This window comes from Bos indicus x Bos taurus, chromosome 26, assembly GCF_003369695.1.
Source record: "Bos indicus x Bos taurus breed Angus x Brahman F1 hybrid chromosome 26, Bos_hybrid_MaternalHap_v2.0, whole genome shotgun sequence".
Taxonomy (NCBI): domain Eukaryota; kingdom Metazoa; phylum Chordata; class Mammalia; order Artiodactyla; family Bovidae; genus Bos; species Bos indicus x Bos taurus.
This window is the reverse complement of record NC_040101.1, coordinates 34,541,825-34,562,676: the sequence shown is the minus strand read 5'-3', so window position 1 is coordinate 34,562,676 and position 20,852 is coordinate 34,541,825. Positions and strand designations below refer to the sequence as shown.

At 49.5% G+C, this 20,852-nt stretch overlaps 1 protein-coding gene and 1 long non-coding RNA gene across 26 annotated transcripts in view; one reads left to right on the top strand and one right to left on the bottom strand.

The window, feature by feature from the left end:
- The window catches only part of SORBS1 (sorbin and SH3 domain containing 1), a 234,556-nt gene that overhangs the window by 91,661 nt on the left and 122,043 nt on the right, over positions 1 to 20,852 (bottom strand). For 7 of the 23 annotated variants that reach the window (XM_027529417.1, XM_027529431.1, XM_027529413.1 and 4 more), the window contains 3 exons: positions 17,260 to 17,388; positions 7,058 to 7,084; positions 6,829 to 6,941 (listed from right to left, as the gene is read on the bottom strand). In XM_027529417.1, coding sequence (XP_027385218.1) covers positions 6,829 to 6,941; positions 7,058 to 7,084; positions 17,260 to 17,388 — 269 coding nt within the window. Of the gene's footprint in view, positions 1 to 649; positions 1,013 to 1,627; positions 2,342 to 6,828; positions 6,942 to 7,057; positions 7,085 to 17,259; positions 17,389 to 19,368; positions 19,465 to 20,852 lie in introns of all 23 variants that reach the window. The other 16 variants (XM_027529410.1, XM_027529418.1, XM_027529419.1 and 13 more) reach the window with 9 other exon arrangements.
- Positions 1,566 to 4,444, top strand: LOC113884650. 3 transcript variants are annotated; one of them, XR_003508954.1, is made up of 5 exons: positions 1,566 to 1,654; positions 2,514 to 2,766; positions 3,611 to 3,850; positions 3,958 to 3,992; positions 4,108 to 4,444. It is a non-coding gene; the product is annotated as an uncharacterized LOC113884650 (long non-coding RNA). The 3 variants fall into 3 exon arrangements; XR_003508952.1 differs by having other exon boundaries at positions 3,958 to 4,444; XR_003508953.1 differs by having other exon boundaries at positions 3,611 to 3,992.

The following is a 20,852-nucleotide window of genomic DNA, read 5'->3' as shown; positions in this document are numbered from 1 at the left end:
TGGAGCACTGTTTTGCCTCAAAATTCCCTGGTGGCCACTATGCAGGGGCCTCAACAACGTTCTTCCTTTTGAGGAAACAGTGCTAACACTTGTACTGGGGCTTGTCTCTCTATGTACTCAATTAAACTCCTTTTTTAAAACCCGGTCTCTGCCATTGCTGTATATAAAAGAAAGCCTGCGAGCTTGCAGAATCAACAAGAGTGAATCTCTGCCTCCCCTAGAATCTCCCTGCTCCCTGCTAGAGAAACGGTGAGCACCGTGCCTGCTGCTGGCTTTTCCACGCGATTCTGCAGCTCTCCTCAGCTCTCCATACTACATCTGCCCGGCCCCTCAAAGAGCACAGCTAGTCCAAGGAAAGGCCACGGAAGTGGTTTTCTCTGCAGGAAGATGTGCATTCCAAACAGGACAGAGAGGAAGAGCGTCTAGACAGACTGGTGAACAGCCACGGGGGCCCACGGAACACACAGGGGAGGCATGCTCTAGTGAAAAGCAAACACAGCCGGTCATCACACAACACAGGGCGGCCGGCGTCTCTCTCAGAACTTAGTACTTCAGTGAGAAAGGGGTTGGGGTTGGTTTGCTGGTTTTCTTAACTGCCGGGAGCAGACATTCAGGAAAGCTGGGAGAAAGGGGATCCCGCAAGGCTTACGGTACTTGAAACAGCTCCCGTGAGGTCAGGCTCCGAGACTCTGCGGAGGCCCTCGGGGACCGGAGGGACCAGCGGAGGCTGCGGTGAGAAGGACGGTGGAGTCTGGCTAGCTGGGGGGAGGGAGCCAGGGGCGCTGGCTGGCTGGCTGTGGTGGGACCGCCTCTGCAGATGAGGGGGAATGAAATCGTCTAGAGTCGGGAAGGTCAGAGGTGAGCCGGCAGGGGCAGACGCCGGGACCGGGGGGCCGTGGGGCCCCAGAGATGCTGGAGGTCTGTCAGTGCCTTCGTGCCCTCTGTCGGTATTAACCCGGTAGAGAGGGACAACTATGACCTCAGGCGGGGCTGGGCTGGAGGAAGTGGCGTCCTGTGGGAAACAAGGGGGTCGTTACGTGAAGGGGAAGCGCGGGGAAAAAGGAATTCCATATTTAAACAGTTGAGAGTGGACATGCAGTGAGGCACTCTGAGAAATATTTAATCAGTGCCCTTTCCTCCAAGTACACGAGACAATCAGCGCTAGCCAGCTGGCCTCCTGACACTCTATGACACAGAGGGAACCCCATCCAACTTTACTTTCCATCCATCTATTTTTGAATCCTTTTAACACTTGAGAGAGAGAGAAAAAGAACAACAGGCAGGCAGGCTGTGTTTAACCCCCAAAAAGGCTTGCAGAGCCTGAAAGCTTGGAAGTGAAGACCATTTCTCCGGCATCTTGATACAAAATGTATAAAACATATAATATCTCACCATGTTATTAGTCTACGGATTCCACGCTCCAGCATACTTACATATTTACAGGAAAGAGGCAGGGAGATCGAGAGGACTGTGCTGAGATGTTTAGAGTGAAGAATTTGAGATCAAGCTGCAGCATTATTAACAAGGAGAGGGAGGGTAGGGTGGCCCAGAAAACAAAAAAGAGCTGCTCACATGAGTTTTGAGAAGAGACGGTGGAGAAGACACACACACATTCCTAATTTCTTGCCTTGGCTGGATAACACAGCTGCAAAAGGTAAGGTTCTTTTTTCTTCCGGTTTTCGGGATCAGAGGTAACCTGGGGGCCTAGCCCAGGTGCTCTCACTGCGTCTGGGAACGAAGGCCAAGGCCCCAGGGAAGGACTCTGGCCACAGCCAACGGCATCTTTATGGATGTCAAAGGATAGCTTGGGAGGGTTGGGAGGAGCAGCAGAGGGTGGCGTCCCTGTGCCGGCTATGCGGGAGACAATGGTGGGAGCCGGTGCCCGAGTGCCTGCAGCTTCAGTGCCTTTGGTTGGGTCACGTGCAACACCAGAGAGGTTTTCCGATGCCACCGGGCAAACGTTGCAGGATAAACAAGGTACATATAAGCTGCTGACCTTTTTATTCCCAACTGCCTCATGACGTGGGTTAGAGCTCACATTCTCTCTATCAACTGTCCTGGTGGCTGCACAGCGCTGCTGGGGTTGGGACCAAGTGCCAGGGAATGTGGAATCTGGAAGCGGGGGCCCAGGACATGGCACACCTCGGGGGGCTGATCCGGCTGCCAGGGGCAAAGAGATGGGCCAGGGCAGTGAGGGGCTCTGCTGGCTGAGGGTGCCAGGTGGGAGGTAAGGCTTTGGTGAGCTCAGGTAGAGTGAGTCCCTGGAGGGACTGTGGGTGCTGGGAGGCTGCCATGCAAAGCGGTCCTCTTTGAGGAAAGGAGGGCGTGGGGGAGAGAGGACCTTCGTAGTATTTTTGAGACACAGTAAAAAGAAAGAAAGAGGAGGGGAAACGGGAAGAAGGACGACCATTAGAAACAGCAACACAACATGATCTGAAGAAAAAACAATTCCTGACATGACTGTAAGCAAACCCTCAGCTTAGACTCCTCCTGGCTTGTTTATTTCTCCTCAGAATAAAGTCAAGAACCGGATCATACTCACCTGAAGACGCAGGCTGACGCCCCTCTACATCACACGATGCTGAGCTCAGCCCAGGTGCTAAGTCAGTCTGACACTAGTTCTGGACTGACCTGCACCCCCTGAGACCTCCTGACCCAACAAGGGCGCCCGAAGGCTAAGCGCCAGTGGAAGAAGCCTAAGAGCTCCCAGCCTTCTCCCATATCCTTTCCTCAAAGACTTTCCACTCCATGCCTTTGGCTTCCAAGGTTTGAGTTCCCTCAAATTCTTGAGCGTGTTTCATTCTTTTCCCTTAGGAAATGTAGGACCGGAAGAATCATTCAGAGCTGTGTTCACCAGAGGCAAACATCTCAATTGAGTCCCTAAGATTCAGCACTCAATCCCACAGGCAAAATAAGTTAAAGCCTACCAAGAAGAGACTGCTAAGGACTTAGAATCCATGAGTGCTCTTGTCTCCTAGGAAACAATTTGATGGAACCACTTATTAGAAGGAAGATAGTCATGAGATTAAAAGCATGTGGTCTCCTGTTTTTGATGCACCCAGGACAAAGGGGCCAGGCCATGAAGCAACTGACTAACCGGCTGGATTGGCATCTGACGGTGCCTGGTTTACCTGATTTCAGCTCATTTCCCATCCCCATCTGGCCACAAGGCACAGGCAATCCTAGAAAAGGGTGAACAGCCTCAGGCTCATGGTTTCTGTGCAAAGCTCTGGTTCCAGGCTCAGAGCTAGAAAACTGCAGCCCTCACCTCATTTCCTCTCCCTCAACACAGCCCCTAGCTCCTCCTTGGGGCTCAGTGGGGCAGAAGGTCGGAGAAAGGGATAAATCTCCAGATGATCATCATGTCAAGGAGAGACATCTATGAACCTGTGGTTCAACTGGGATTTAGGCCATAAGGAAAGTTTATTTCCTGGATGTGTGTCCCTGCAAAATTCATAAATTGATTCCCAAACCCCAAAGGATGACATTTGGAGGTGGGGCCTGTGGGTGGTAATGAGGGCTAGATGATGTCATGAGGGTGAGACCCCATGATGGGACTGGCATCCTTATAAGATGAGCCAGAGAGACCAGAGACCTCTCTTTCTATCAGGGAGAAGGTGGCCGTCTGCACTTCAGGAAGAGAGCCCTAACCAGAAACCTAATGGACAAGCACCTTGATCTCGGACTTCCCAGCCTCCAGACGTGACAAATAAATGTCTGCTGATCGAATCACCTGTCTTTGTTACTTTCTTACAGCTACTTAAGACACCCAGACTTTCTCCACTGGCCCCTGTCTTTAAAGATCACCCACTATGAGAAGAAAACCAGAACCTTCCACTAAACTGCACAGGTGAGGCACAGTTTGGATGGTAAATGGATTATAACCCTAAACTGGGAGGGTGCAAGGGTGTGGTCTATTTGGGGGTTATTTTGTATTTCCTTTTAATTTTTTTGCAGAGTGCAGGCAGCAAGGGGAACGGATGTTAGTGAGGGTGAGTAAGTGAAATAAAGTATGGGTCTGGACTATACTATCAACCGAGATAGTTTACTGTAAACGATCTACCCCTTCAGTTAACTAGGTTAACTTGATGCCTATCCTTTCCACAGGGAGCCCAGGACAGTGCCCGCCGAATGTGGCCATATATCCACCAGTCAAAAATACAAAATGTATCTTCAGCCACAGCCAGGAGCAGAACCTTCCAGGTGTACGCTCTCTTGGTGAACTTAGGCTGGAAGTCGGGGTGTGCTATTGGACTAAAACAATGCTCTCTAGAAACAAAACACTTGAGCGAGCATGTGCCGAGGCGAGCTGATGGTGGTGGTCAGGGAGGTCAGTAGAAGGCAATTTTGAGTGAGGTTCAGAATTATTTTGAGCTGCAGTGTCCCCCATGTGATTCCTTCTGGTCCAAAGATAGCATTTGGTTTCAGTGAGTTTTTAACTTAATGTGGCTGTGGCCATATAAGGGGCCAGGGCTGAATTACATCAGGCCTGAAGCTTCCCAGGGCCCTGACCCTGTGGAGAGGACGCTTCCCCAGAGTGCTGACAAACACGCTTGGAGCCAAGGCCCTCCTGTCCTGGGGCTCCTTTTAGCTCCGAGAAGGAGGAGGGTAGACACAGTCGCTTTACATGGAAGGAACTACTTTCTCCTTTATTGTAAACATGGTGGGAACCACCTAGGCAGTTGGCACTTCTCCCCAGGTATCTACTAATGAAATTCCATTTATCTTTTTAGAAGATGGGACGGTGAAAAACACAAGGCTGCTTAAAGAATCTGCCATGATCCTAGTGTAGTTTCAGAAACTACAGTCCCTGCTCCACTGGGGCCCACTACAGTGATGCTGTCAGAGATGGGAAAGCCCTGGTTGCCAGTCCCCGGGGGTAAGGCGAGCAGGGCAGTGGGAGGAAAGGCAGAGGTGGGAGCAGCAGGACACGGGATTCCCCTCTGGCCCATGAGTCCCTGGACTCCTCCTTAGGAGGATATGCTAGGCCTGCAGGGGTCTGGGAGCTGTCTTCGTCTGAAACCAAGCCAGGGCAGTCAGCAGCCCAACTACCCAAGCTCCATCTAAATCAGCATATTCTATTAGCTCCGGCCATGGCTATGGAAACAAGAAGTCATTTTTGCATTCAAAAAACAAATCTATGACCTAAAGACTCTTAAAAGCTGGATGGTCAACTTTACACTGAACATACAGAAAACCTCTTATCTCAGCAACCTGCCAGGTATCGTTTCAGACACCCCAGTACAAAGAAACTTCTCAGAGAGTAAGAGATGAGAAGATGCATACACAATCCGTAGGCGCTGTTACAGAATGGGCATCCTTGCTATGAGGTTCACCCTCACAAACTCCCTGAGGGCAATGTTTCACACAGTGATCTGAATTCAACAAATGCGCAACAAAGTTGCCATCAGTAAGTGTATTTAAAGGGGATTTTTGTTCACTTGACATGCTCTTAAAGTCCTCTCTTTAGAAGAACCGTTTTAGAAGCCAAAAGGACTTAGTGAGCTACCCTTTGGGCTAAGTCACTGATAGTGGAAGAGGCTGTGCTTCTACATGTGCCCGGGGTTAATTAGCACTATCTCCTACCCCGGGTACAGAGCCAACTGTATCCAACCTGGAGAGTGCTGAGAAGGAACTGTGCCCGCCACCAGCAGCAGACTTAGATGCTGGGAAAGGGCTTAGAAATGATGGCACATCATTTACTGGACAAGGGACCTCCCACGTCCCGAGTCTAATGAGGCCTTCAGGAGGCCAGGCCCATTGCAGCTCCTGGCTCTCATCAGTGGCCCTGCACCAGGGGTGGGGGCATAGGGGGCACTCTGATCAGGGAGCAGGGTTGCACACAATTCAGCAACCTCCTTTAAGCCTGCGGAGACGGGGTTCTGCAGAGGGGAGGGAAGGCATCATCTCCGACTCAATTTCATTCCAGGGACAAGCACAATTTTATGTCCCCACAAGCAGAACCCAGAGAATCACTGGAAAAAGCAGGGTGGGAAGTAGGAAGGCATGTGGATTCCCTGGGTTCCTGGGGAGTTCTGGGAGCACATGCACAGAAGGCAGGCGTGGGGAGGCGGACTGCGTAAGGAACACATTTCTGCTGTTTTTGAGCAGCACAGCTCTTTTTAAAAGAATGGATTGCTCCGTTTGATGGCTGTTACTCCGCTATGTAAAAACACTCTTTACGGACTGCCTGAATTACAACAGGGTCTATTCCTTTCGTCAAGCTGGCAAAGTAGCAACAGGGAGGGGAAGAAAGAAAGATCAGGAAAACAACTTGGGAGAAAAACTTCAGCAAAATTATCCCTCCTCCCACGTGTACCATGTGGGGGGATTTTCTTTTGTAAGGTAGTGCTAGGCAGTTTAAAGCCATCTGAACTTCCATCTGCTGCTTCTAGGTTGCGAGATTAAGTGCTGGCCACAGCTCCCTAATCTAAAAGCTGTAAGGACAGAGCTGCTGGAACTCTCACAGTTCCAACTCTAGCAAAGTAATGGACTAAACACAAGAGCGAACTCTCTTTTTGAATATTATACTCAGACCTTTTTTCTGGCTTGGATTTCCCTCTTTCAGATCATTTCCACACACGTTTCAAACCTAGGAAACACTGGGCTGATATTTCTGATGCTCGGTATAGACCAGTGTCACCCCATGCTTCTGTTTTCCTTGACCCCAACTCTTGTCTAACTCTGCTCCCCCTGGGGCTTTCCCAGAGTTGACCAAAAGTGCGACTCAAAACTCAGTCCATCATCCAGCTGAGTGAGCAGGCAGGCACAAGTGTAAGCTATCCGGCTCAAGAGTGGTCCCCACCCCGCCCTTGGGCACACGCCTACCTGGGGCTTGCTGGAGGGAAGGCTGGGATGCACACTTCGGTAGCCCTTGGCAGCGAGTGAAGAGGGCTGGGCATTTCCATTGGCATCGGCATTGGAAGAAAGCCTCCACTCATCTGAGGGATGAGAAAAAAAAAAGAACCCTTCACTCTCAGGAACATTCCTTGGGTCCCTCTGATTGAAGGGTTCCCGGTGGAATGCAGGGATAGAACAGATACAAGAGAAACCATACCTGCTGAGGAATTCTCTGACTCCAGAACTACGTGTGGCGCAGAAAGGAGGCAAACAGGCAGAAAAGAGGGAAAACAGAAACGGTTACGTTTGCAGGGAAAAAGCACGCCGTGCTCAGAAAGACGAAAATCCAGCGCCCCGTTGCCTGACACAAAATGCCCTCAGTCACGATGGCCTAATTACCATAGGAACCCACTCTAAACCATGATGTGCTCACAGGCTCTGACCTTTGAAAACACAAGGCTCACATTCACAGTAATGAAGAAACAATTGTTCTTGACATTCTTACTTTACAGACAAAAAGGCCACAGAACTCTCCTGTCCAGTCCTGACTCGCTGACTTGAGCTCCCCTGTTTTTAAGCCTGATGTGGGCTCAGAATGACCTCCCCTCATTAGCAGGCTGGGCTCATGAACAGACCCAGAGAGGTCTGTTCATGAGCCCATAAGCACTTTTTCCACGGCTGCTGGCACTATGGGACTGGGAGAACGTGATTTAAGCCCAGAGGGATCTGCTGTGATAAGGGCTTTTCTCTCCCTGCCTGCCTTTTTTCTTTCCATTAAACGAACCCCATAAACATTTCAAAATCTCGTCATCCTGAGTTTTCATCAGACTACAAGGCACCCCTGTCTCCCGTCAGCCAGCTACCAACCTGCCCTCCATCTATCGCCCGGCACAGCTCGGAGACCCTAAGTCTCTTCTAACCTGACCCACTTAACACCACAAGGCTGGAGAGCACAGTGGTTCCAAGCTTGGCTGGGAAGGCAACTGGACCTCAATTCAAATTCTGGCTCCTCTGCCTATAGGTTCTATGGCCCTGAGCAAGTTAAAAGCCTCAGTTTTCCCACCTGAAAAGTGGGGATAATGATATATTGTGCTGTTTTAAGAATTAAATGATATAAGCACAAGAAGTGCTTAGCACAGTGCCTGGCAGAGCTCAGCAATGTGTGTTATTTATCTCCATCTTCTGCATCATCTCTTGCGTCTATTCTCTATCTTCTATGTAGCCCAGGGGTCAGCAAACCTTTTCTATCAAGGGTCAGTTAGCAAATACTTTGATGTGGCTTTGATGGCCACATGGGCTCAGTCACAACTATTCAACTCTGCTGCTGTAGTACAAAAGCAGCCACAGATAATATCAAGTGAATGCGGTGGCTGTGTTCCAATAAACCTTCATTTATGGAAGCTGGAATTTGAATTTCATATAATTTTCACATAGCACATTCTTTGATTTTTCTTTAACCCCTAAAAATATAAAAACCCAGATGCAAGGAAAAAACATCCTTATGCTTTCTGTCCAATTGTGGCAGCCTAGTTTGAATAGGGAATTTTTTTTTTTTTTTTTTTGCAACTCAGAAGTAACCCTGTGAACAGTAAACAAAAGCCTGCTTGACTCCAAAGAAGAATTTGAGTTTACAAATATTGGAAAATTACTTCCCGATACCCTTGCCTTCTGATTGATTCCACTTTTAAAATCACAAGAGTTCAGTCTAATTAAAGGCAAGCCAAAAAATAAAAATACACACACACACACACACACACACACACACACACACACACACCCCTTTCCAGGTTTACCAGCTGTACAAAAACCAGCATAGGCCAGATTAGCCCCAATCACCAGTTTGCCAACCCCTCATGGACTCAATCCCTCAGGCTCCTCCCCCTGGCTGCCACCTCTTATCTCATCCCATATAAAGAGGGAAATAATACACAGCAGCTCTCACAGCCCACGACCCCACTTCAACATGGGTCCCTCAGGGATTAGAGATGTGTCTTCTGGATGTCTAGCTGAGATTTTAAAAAGCTGTTGATTGAACACCTTTCTAAGTGTCCAATGCTGTTGGCCACTTTTACACATATTTAGTATTTAATTCAGTGTACATAAGTCTGTGAGGTAGGTATCCACTCTACTTCATGGATAAAGAAACAGAGAAGCCAAGTGACTTGCCCAAAGTCACAGAGCCAGGAAGTGACAAAGCAGTCGGCTCCAGTCTCTAGAATCAAGCACGGCGCTCTGCCTGCCACCCACAGCCACCAGTCCCACCATCTGCCACAAAGCAAAGCCTGCATTCCAGGGAGGTGGTGGAAGCCAAACGGTGTCAGGACAAAGGCCGGGCAGGAGAAAGGTTTCTAGTGATCTGCATCCATGTACAGCAGTCTAGTTGAATCAAGAACAACCAGGAGTGCCTGTTAAAACACAGTTCACAGGGCCCCATCCCAGAGTTTGTGACTCAGATGAGAAGTCAGGCTTGAGAATTTATATTTCCAACAGGTCTCCAGGTTCTATTAAGGCCACTGGTCCACAGCCCAGAGCTCCCTTTGAGAATCACTGCTATAATAAGGTATATTCAAAAACATCCTTATACTGGGGAAATGGTTATTTTTGCAAATTTCTTCCTCCTCTGAAGCAAAGTTTTTATAACCTTTTCCAACTGAATTATTTTTTGAGCAGATGGCCTGTCACATTTTTGCCACTACCTTAGGGACAATTCCTAGATATCTGTCTTCTTGTCCCAAACACGTAGCTGGGAAATTTATAGGACTTGATTTTTACTCATGTTACTGCAACATACAGGCTTGTGTGATCAAGGCCAACTATAATCCTCACCGCCTCGCACACCTCACAGGGTTGCTGAGGTCAGGGACGTGACACATTTTAAAAGTGACCATTTTTAACACTCACTGGTTTATCCACCCAGATCTCTGGCCCCAAAATTTCCTTGCACATGAAGGCCTTCAAACATCAGAGGATACATTGTGACAATGGTTCTCCTTCCACCCCTGTATCTGTCACTTTTACTTTCTTATTCTTCCCTTCTAGGTTCTTTCTAGTCAGGTTTTGTTACGTCATTCTACCAAATCTATTAGATTGATACACACATTAAATGTCAACAGATTCTGAAGAAGGGCTGTCAATAAAGGATGTGAACTTTGTCCATGGATGTCGGGGCAGGTTATTTTGTCCACTCTGCAGTTGGGTTGGTTCTATTCAGGTGATGCTGGCACACAGATGTCTCATGGGAAGCCAAGGTAAGTCTGTTCCTCCAAACCCCCAGGTATCATAAAGGGACCATCATTGTTGACTCAGACAGCCTTGTTTGAGTCCTGTTTTGCTCACTTAGTATCCTGAAGCAAGGGACAGAGCCTCCTATGTGAATTGGGAGATTATCTCTTTTAAATATTTACTTATTTTATTTTGGCTGCATTGGGTCTTCCTTGCTACTGGGGGACTTTTCTTTAGTTGCGGCAAGCAGGGTTACCCTCCAGTTTCCGTGCACAGGCTTCTCACTGTGATGACTTCTCTTGTTGCAGGGTACAGGCTTTAGGGCACAAGTGCTTCAGAGGTTGCAACCCCCCAGGCTCTAGGGCACAAGCTTAGTAGTTCTGGTGCACGGGCTTAGTTGCCCCGAAGCATGTGGGATCTTTCTGGATGGGGGATTGAACCCCTGTCCCCTGCAATGGCAGGAGGATTCTTATCCACTGAACCACCAGGGAAGCCCTATCTATCTCTTGAGTCACAAGGACTGAATGGAAGTATCTGGCATTAAGTATGTGCTTAGTAAGATTGGAATCCAAAATATAAGGGAAAAGAAATTTCCCAGACATAGAAATTAGAGTGGTTGACTTCCGCCATTTGATAGTCATAAGAACATAATATCCTCAGGGATCAACCCACTTTTTTTTTTTTTTCCCCCATTCCAAGTCTTTAAGACTATTCCCCTATCCCCATCCCCAAAAAGGCAGTTCCCAGGACCCTATGGAACATTCTTTTCTTCCTTAAAAGAGCTGCATTCCTGATATTTCATCAGCCTTCATCTGGTATCTAGTCTTCTGAACCTTCAAAGCTGGTAGCAGCCCAGGGCCATTTGCGTCTAAGTGCAACAGGTGAAATTTTATATACATGATCATCAATTATTAACTCTTGGTTAGGCAGACTGTCAAAAATACTTCTCTCAATAATTTTTGGTGCAGAGTTCCGAGGTGGAGGAGGGGCTTAGAAAGCTGGATCCTCAGTAGGTTTTGCAGCTCTGAGGAGACCAAGCCTTTTCATGAGAAGTTTAATTTATTTTGCTTTATCTTTTCCTCCATCTGTTCTTGATATACAATCTTTTCTGGTCTGTGGGCATAGCTTACTTATTTTCCTTTATCTCATTCTGTGTTTATTTCATTTTGGTCTATTGTGAGGTTGTTTGGCTGATCACTTCTTGGGATCTCAGGACACTTTTCATTGAGTTAGTTCTGCGTTTCCCAGCAGGGTATCCAAGAGTTAGAGGAAAAGATGTTAAAAGTGTGTATAAGAGTGTTCCAAATCTTATTTAATTTTTATTAATGCTATGTGGTAAAGAATTTACCTCTCTCCAAAAGGAGGTCTGGCCTTTTCTCTGGCTTCCAGGAATTAATCTCTAAGAGCCTAGGATGTCATCTTCACAGGACTGTGTCTGTGCTATGCCAACGGTGTGACTGAGGTTGGGGGACTTTTGCATCCACAGCTAAAGGACTGGAGAGTGAAGTGAACCACTTGGGCAGTGGATGTGTTGTGTGTTAGTCGCTCAGTTGTGTCCGACTCTTTATGACCCCATGGCCTGGAGCCCACCAGTCTCCTCTGTCCATGTGATTCTCCAGGCAAGAATACTGGAGTGGGTTGCCATTTCCTTCTCCAGGGGATCTTCCCAACCCAGGGATCGAACCTCACGCATTGCAGGCAGATTCTTTACCATCTGAACCATCAGGGAAACTCCAATGTAATAGAGCCCCAATAAAAACCAGGGACACCACAGCTTGGATGACCTTCCTGATCAGCACCGCTCTGAGTATGTTCTCACACGCAACGCTAGGAACTGATGCATCCTGACTTCACAGGCGAGAACTCCGCCAACACCATGCTTCCTTCTTCCCCAAACTCCACCCTATACACTCCTTCTTTTAGCTGATTTTCATCTGCATCCTCTCACTGTTCACCAGAACTGTGAGTATAACAGCTTTCAAATGAGTTTTTTGAGTCCTGCTACCAAATTATCAAACCTGAGGGTGGTTTTGGGAATCCCCTGACCTTGCAGCTGGTACCACAGTGATAGTCTTCTCTTGTCAGGACTTTCGCCTCCACTAACTTCTCATCTGGCCCCTTTTATCACACATGAGCTCATGAAAAAGACTCTTAGTTAATGCGGATAAGGAATGTCTAACTATTTAATGTCAATTTTCTTATCTTCTTGCTACTGCTATTTCTGGAGAGCAAATGTGAGGAAATGAGCTGGTTACAGGTCCAAGAATCTCTACATCCAAAGCTAACTTTGCTGTCAAGAATCAGACAGAAAGGATGAGAGCCAACAGGCACAGAATAAAGGATAAGGGTCCAACTGAAGCTTGGCTTTTGAGTCAGAACAAAGGGATTGATGGTCTCCAGGCCATACCAGACAGGAAGACTGGTATCATGCCCACCACCAGTTCAGGCTCCCCACCTCCTCTTGAGTAAAACCACCCTGACCTGGGGACAGAGGTGGAGCCACACCTGAACCAAGGGGCCATCACCCAAACCCAGCCAGGATGTCACACCAGCAAGCAGGAAGCAGCAGCTTCTCTCGGAGGCAGCAAATCAGCATCAAGATTACTATAGTTCTTTCCAGATGGTTCCGATCCAAAACCAAGGTCTACATTCAAAGACTAGGAGGGTGGTCAAGGATCCAGAGTCAAGCTACCACTGAAGGTGGGAGTCTGGAGGCTGAGTTCTGTTTTTTTGGTTTTATGAGTTGTTTTTTTTTTTTTTGGTGGAGGTGCCAGGAATGGAACTGAGGGCCTCATATGTGGAGGCTGAGTTTAAACTGGGCAACTCTGAGGGCTCTGTCTGTCACTCTACCTCAGAGAGCATCTCCACCCTCCCAGCATTTACGTGGATGCCGATGGCTCCCAAGTCTGCAACTTGGATTCCAAATTTCCAAATGCCTATTAGAAACTTCCTTCTAGAAGTCCTTCTCTTGCCAAGAAACTCAATACATCAAGGAATGGAATTCAACATTCCTTCCGATTCCCCTCATATATCCAGCATCTCCATGAGTGCCACATGTATTCTCCTAGTCAACCAGGGAAGGCGCCTCCTGGTCAGCACGGAGTCCTACCTCTCCACGCTCCTGAGACACTGCACCAACCCTGCCACTCCACTCTTCCAAATACACGCCTCACTTGGCCCCTCCTTTTCCTCCCCACGCCGCCCCCGATCACCACACTGGGTCTAGACCCTCAGAATCTCTCACAGGAATTATTGTAGGTCTTTCTGCAGTGGCCTCCTGATTTGCAGTAACTGGACTGGTTCCCATCCAAGAGCACCTTGTGCGTGCCTGGCTCTGGGCTACGTCCCGATATGGACGAGTCTGCGGAATCCCAACAACCCTATGAAGATCATCTCCACTTATAGATGGGAAACTGAAGCTCCCCAAGGTTAATTAGTAAGTAGCAGAGCTGAGCCTTAAGAGAGGACTGTGTGATTTGAGAACTAGACCACCTCTCACTGGGCAAGGGAAGCAGAGCAAGGACAGAGAATAGGGGACATCCCTGAAATGTGGATGTCAAGGGGCCATATAGAGAAGGAAATCAGGCCACAGGGGGCAGTAACTCGAGAACAAAGCTTGTAGTCCAGGCAAATGATCAACAACTTGGAGACTGGCAGGGATGGAAGAAGGTGGTAAAGCCAAGGAGCAAGGCAGAGAGGAACAGACCGAGAGGCTGGGGCACAGATGCTGGCCCTGGTGGTGCAGGCGGAGCAGCTGGTATCTGACATGCGCTATCTGTGAAGACACCAGGAACAGAAAGCACACCTAATCCTTAGCAAGAGCCAGGCAGGTGTCCTGCCTCATGCTTGGGCTCCCAGTCCAGGCTGGCATGGCTGCCTGCAAGTACTGATAAGAGCTGTTTTCATGAGGCGAGTCAAGGCCCAATGGCTTGGTGTGGGCCAGCAAGTTGTCATCCAGAGGCTCAGGTGAAGGGAGTAGGCAGGGGTAAGTAGGGCTGGAGAGCCACACACACCCAGCAGAGTCAAGAGCTAGTAGGATGCTGACCAAGGACCCGAAGGATAAGAGAACAAGAATGTCCCTCCAGTCCTTAAAGTCCCACTGGAGCTGCATCCTCTTTTGAACTCACTCCAGTGCTAACTCACTCCAGCCTGTTGGACACCTAATCAGTGTATTTCTCCGGCCTCCCACTCAACCCCAGATTTTCCCTTTCCACCCAAACTGGCCTGGTATACAACCCTGAACTTGTCTCCAGTGAAGAAGACTCTGTATCCGTTTAATTTCCAAACTTCTAAATTTACAAAATATTTGGGAACTAGAAAGGCTTAGAAACCACTGGACCCGAGTCCTTCACCCTTCATTCGTGTTTCAAATGTGTGACATTATGCATTGTCAGAAAACAGTGAAGTAGGGGCCCACACCTGATTCTCCTGTTGGAATAAACTGCTTTTTATGCTTGCATAATGCACCTAAAATTTTTTCCCTTTTCTCCCCTTCTCATCACAATTCCTGGTGACTCCCAGTGATGTCTAGCTCCTATATGCTGCAGAATGAATGTCTGCTGATTTGGATTTAATGATCTCTGTTATCTGGCAGAAAATAATCTACAAAGATTAAATTTAGTGTAAGATATGGCTTCCCTGATAGCTCAGTTGGTAAAGAATCGGCCTGTAACGCAGGAGACCCCAGTTCGATTCCTGAGTCAGGAAGATCTGTTGGAGAAGGGATAGGCTACCCACTCCAACTCTTGGGCTTCCCTTGTGGCTCAGCTGGTAGAGAATCCGCCTGCAATGTGGGAGACGTGGTGGCTCAGATAGTAAAGAACCCACCTGCAATGCAGGAGACCTGAATTTGATCCCTGGGTTGGGACGATCCCCTGGAGAAGGGAATGGTTACCCACTCCAGTATTCCTGCATGGAGAATTTCATGGGGTCGCAAAGAGTCAGACATGACTGAGTGACTAACATCTTCACTTTCATGTGAATGACTGAGAGCCATCCCCTAATCCTTCAAGGTATTTCCATTTTAAAACAAGATACTTTAAAATTCAAATTAGCTGTTACAAATCTGCAAGATACAGAATTATCTGGGGACTAGAAAGAGCTTCCAAAAGTGCCCAAACCACTGCATAGAACTGGAGTGCAAGCCTACAGATGGCAAGGCAGAGTATCGTTGGGGCTCTGTGTTGTGCCACACTATGACCACCAGGGGGAGCTCAAGGCCCCTTCTTTTCCCATTCACCACCAGAGGAAGGGCCAGGCAGTTGATTGGTTATTTTATCAGAACATGGGGCTGCAGGTATGTTCTTTCTCTTTAAATTATCCCTTAGGGTTCTCTCTTCCCCAGAGGACCTCCAGCTTGGGAGCTGGATCTTCCCAATGTCACCACCTTTCCTGAGACCAGAATGGCAAGCTGCAGAGGGGCAAGAGTTAGGTTCAGGAATACAGAGTCAAAAAGCTACCATCAGCCTACAGTGCTGGAGGCCACTTACACCTTCCCCTGAGCCTAGGGATAAAGCAGCTTTCCATAGGGACCAACACACCAGAATAGGGCTTGTACTCAAACCCCAGCCTGGATTTGTCCTTGGGTATCTGCTTTGGTACTTGTTCCACTGGCTGGGATGGACAGAAAGTCAGGTTTCCAGGATGCTGGGCACTGACCATCTCCATCCTGTATAATTCCATCTATCACAGCACACCATTCCCCACCATACCAAAAGAGTCTGCATGTCTCTGGCCCCAAGGAAGTGGTCATCACCCCAGTTCATTTTCTCTCTGCATTTCCTTCCTTCAAGAGGGGAGAAAACACCCATCCCCTATAGTAAGAGTTCTCAGATGTGGTCCTGGGACCAGCAGCATCAGCATGACCTGATGGCAAAACCTCGGACCCCACCTCTGGCCTACAGGTGGGAATTATAAAGCCTAACACTCTGAGCTAGGCTCTGGGAATTTGCCTCTCTACTCCAGGTGATTCTGATACGATCAGCTGAAGTGTGAGAAACACTGCCCTTCAGGTTGGAAAGGGGCTGCCCCAGCCTAAGGTAACAGTGCCTGTGGAACCTCAAAGTCAGCCTTTCCCAACTCCCAGAAACACTTGGGCTGCAGAAAGGGCTCCCCAGAGAGGCCCAAACAATCATAACCTGCTAAGAGCAGGTTAAGGTCTGCCAGCTCATCTCACGCCACTAGGTGTGGCGCGGAACGCTTTACACACTTCATCCTCACAACAATGCTGGGAGCCAGGTATAGTTCTCAATCCCATTTTTCAGATGCGTTCACCAGGGTTAAGAGAGACCACCTTCTCATCCGTGGCTGAATAGCCAACAGGTGGTGGAGGCAGGACATGAATCCCATCTATAAGGTTCCAAAATCCCAGTTCTGGGCAGTGGCTCAGATGGTAAAGAATCTGCCTGCAATGCAGGAGACCTGGGTTTGATCCCTGGGTTGGGAAGAGCTCCTGAGAAGGGCATGGTAACCCACTCCAGTATTCTTGCCTGGAGAATCCCATGGACAGAGGAGCCTGGTGGGCTACAGTCCATGGGGTCGCAAAGAGCCAGACTCGACTGAAGTGACTTAGCATGCATGCACTTGTGTCTACTGTTTCATAAAAATAACCAAGCCAAAGTCCCAGGTCTCCACCACAATGTGGAGATCTAGGCACTCGGGTTTCCTGAGTGACGGGATGGGGCGGGGAGGGGGCTTCCTTTGTCTCCTCCTCGGTTCCTAGTCTACACTGGCCTTAGACATGCTCTGCAGACCTGCTGCCTCAGGTCAGCTCCCTGTCTTCTTGGGAGCTAATGAGGCCAGACAGCCACCTGCACTTCTCAGTCTCCCTGGGATTCTGCTCCAGCCCCAGCCCCACATGGATGGTCGCAGCTGAGCTCCCAGAAGTGGGGATGGGCTCAGAGAAGCCTAACCTGGAGGCTATCTCAGCACTCCTTCCCGAGACCCCTAAGCCTTCTCTGTCCTCCTGAACACAGTCTGCAGAGGTGCAGACTGCCCACATTCCATCAAAAGCTAGAATACAGTGGTCGCTTTGCCTGAAGCCAGTGAGTACCTGTTCATTTAGGGCAGTGATCATCACCCACCACAGCGGGGACAGGAGCAGACTGTGCAGGGGGCCCTGAGAATCAGGAGGCAGCCAATGGATTCCGCGACCCCCCACTTTGGAGACCCTACCCCTAGGTCTCCAAAGCAGCACACCTGTTTTCCTCTCCTGCTTCGGGGTCTCCTGGGGGCTCACAGGGCTACTGCTTGGGATCTCCCTGTAGGAGGACGAGGCCCGGAGAGTCACCGCTCCCTTCCCAGTGCAGATTCTTGTAGGATCCATATCTGAAAAGGAAAGATCCAAAAGGGGAGACTGAATCCAGGGCGCCTGAAGAATTAAAACCATAATCAGCCAGCAATTTGGTCCAGCTGGGGAATGAGATGAACCTGGTTACAGACAGGCAATTGCAGTCAATGAAAATTAATCTGTGGATGGTGGAGAGGGACAAATCATATTTTCAGGGGTTTCCCACCCGTCATGAGGTTAGGAGGGAATGGAGGCACAGTGAGTTCTGAGTCAATGGATGCGTTACAATGTCGGCTGGGAATATTTCCAAACCAAAGCGGGTTGATTTCTTTTATTAAATGAAGTTTAGTTTGGTGAGCAGACTTCTGACCAATTAGTAAGGCACAGTTCAAGTAAGAATTTATAAAAGATATCTCAAGTTCCCACACCATCCTTCTTATAAAAGAGCAAGTTGACAGCACAGGGCATTCGGTGAAGGTTCAACAATCATTACTCAGAGCAGTCCCTCAGCGGAAAAAGCAAGACAATCTCCTTGTGCCAGCAAGCCAAGCCCCCTGCAGGGGTGAGACAGGATGTGCTGCCTGGCGAGAAAGATCATGAGGCCCGGAACCCCACATTCCAAACTTAATGAAGAAAATTCGCACCAAAGAAAACGGCTAGAAAGGCTAAATCCTTCGAGGAACAGTGTTTGCGGGACTTCCAGCCGAGTCTTCCCTGGGCCCTGACCCCTCCTACAGTTCACAGTGGCCTCACAGCAGCCTCAGGTCATCTTTCAGAACTGCACTGAGGATTTCAAAATGGGCTTCAAAACAGGCTGTTCACCCTTCAGGAAAATCTGTAAGGAGGAGGCAAGAAAGCCATGCAGACCACACAGTTTTGGGAGGCACACGTGCTGAATGTTTCTCTCCATGAGGCTGAGTGGAACTGAATTCCAGTTTTGCAAGTTGCTCACGGCACAGCCTGGATCTCAGGCCTAAAACTGTCATGAGTGGGATTGTGGGGAAAGTTAAAGGTGGGCAGCAGGCAGGATGTGTGCTCAAATGTCCAGCTCCTCCCTGCTCCTGTGCCACAGCTGAGAAATACCAAGTCTCTTGGCTGCTCCTTCCCACTTGGCAGCCCCCTTTTCGACAGCACAAACAGAACGATCATTAGTTACAAAAAGGATTGATCAGCTCCATCAGCACCTCTTGCACAAAATACACATTCAGCAGAGCGGGCAGCGGCCCTGAAGAGCATCTGACTTGTCCAATCCTACCAGGATAAGTGACCAGTGGGAAAAGTGATTCATGGGCTTTTCAAAAGGGTGAGGGGCACAGTGCCAAAGCCAGCCCATCCACAGGGTCCTGTGTGCACAGCCAGGTAGACTCAACTCCTGAAAGCACCACCACTGGGATACAGAGCCACCTGGGCCTCATTTGTCCCATGCTGTACAGGAGGAAGCTATGAGCTACGAGCTACGACCTGACATCTGAACTGTACCAGCTCCAAACTGTACCAGCTCCACAGAGAGGAGAGGCAGGGAGCGAATGCAGGTGGGGCTGGGGGCGGGGGAGGGAGTGCTCAGGGAAAAGGCCCCGCCAGCATCCCAGAGACACAGCCTGATCGGGCAGCTGCTTCAAATCCAGCCCAGTTCAGAAATGCCCTGGGCAGCCACGTTAATTCCTGGGGACAGTGGAATTTTAAATAAACTCTGGGGAGCTGGCACCTCTAGGAAGAACCTAAGTCACCCAAGGGGCTCAGACCTGTACCAGCTGGAGTCAACGTTCAGCCTCTGGACTGACCTTCTCCCTAAGCAGGGAAGGGCAAAGCACCTGCCAGCCCCTTTTCACATTTGCCCGCGGCTCCCAGAAACACACACACACACACACATACACAAAAGGAAACCAGCCAGAGAAGAGAGAGGGAATGGCTCCTAAACATGCAAGAATTAAGCCTCCGAGTCTTTGTTAGAAGGAAAGAAGATCATGCATGATCTGCTAATAATGAAAAAAAAAAGAAACCAACCCAAGGAGAGATACCTGGAGGGAGTACTAGGCCTGCAGAGTTTTTCACTGTCTTCACAGGGATTATTTTAACAGCAGAAATAGAGCGTGCACGTAAAGGGTCGGCAGTTGCTGAAAACACAAAAGGGTAAGTGGTGCATCCAGAAAAAAAACATTTGGGAAACCCTCAGGCAGTGGAGGAACCGGCAGGGACAATAGGAGGAAGTCGCCCGCAGAGAACAATGGGAAGAGCAGTGGACGCAAGAACTTAAAATAACCCGCTTTCGCTCTTCAGTCCTGCGCCCGGGTGGGCAGAACCCTCCCGCCACTGTACCCCAAATGCAGCTGGTCAGAGCCTGTGCCGCCTGGCACACCAGGAACCTGCCAAGGCTCTGGGCAAAAGGACTTACAGAGAGGCAGATGGCCTGGCAAACAGGAAGGGGAGAGCAAGTGGGGCCCACGGGGCCCCTGGGAACAGGCTGGGCTGTCTGCGCTGGGAGAAGGCTCCTTGGAGGAGAGTTACAGCTCATGGGCCCCAGAGGAGTAGAGGAAGGACAAGTCTGAGAGTCGCCTGGTCCCTTCGGCCCTCATAGCTGCTACTCCAGGATCTTAACTCCTGGGGTCTTGGGCCTGCTCTGACAACCATGGCCCTCTGGCCCCAGGCAAATCAGAATGGCCATCTGTTGGGCAGCAGATGGTCTACTTAAACCCACCCCTTCCTGGGCAAGAGTTTGCCAAAGTGTCCGAATGCACACGTAAGACTCTGGGCAGTGCCCACGCACCTGGCCTAGGACGCTGACAGCAGCTGAGCTCCCTGAGCTGGGGTACTGCCTGGTATGCGGGCGGAGGCTGCTGACCTCAAATCCAGGTGCTCAGACCTCCCTGGGCCCCCTGCCTCCCCAGGTTCTGGAATCACAATGGTGGGCATTTTCCCAAACCAGCCTTCTCACAACAAGCATGTTGTGAGACCTCCTTCCGTCCCAGTGGCAGCAAATAAAGAGATGGGCGCTCACACACTATGGACCAACATCACACCAAGGGGTAACACCTGGAGGTCTCAGGGCCCCAGATCCACATCATAACTGAGGTGGGGGGTGGTTGGGCTGTTTGGGAACCAAGACTGTCACAGCTGCATCAATATCATGCTGACAGGCTTGCCAAGGGGACGGGGGGAAGGAGGTACCCCGGCAATGGGCAGTTCACCTTCCAGTCCACCAGGCTGCCATTTCATGAGGCGCATGGCAGTCATCTGGCCACCAAGAACTGAAGTGGTAACAACAATCCTGCACGTGTTCAGATACAAACGTGCTTTCACAGCACTCCTACCGACTGCTCCTTGGGCCACCTGGGAGGCTGGGTGGGAGGTTTTTGTTACCATTTTCAGAGGAAGAAGCAAGTCTGCTGCTCGGAGTCAACCAGTGCTGAATGAAGAGAGCGAGACCAGAGCCCGACAGTGACTACCCCAGGCCGCCCTGATGGCTCCAGGGTGCATCTGTCTTGACTTTCCAATCAAAGGTGGG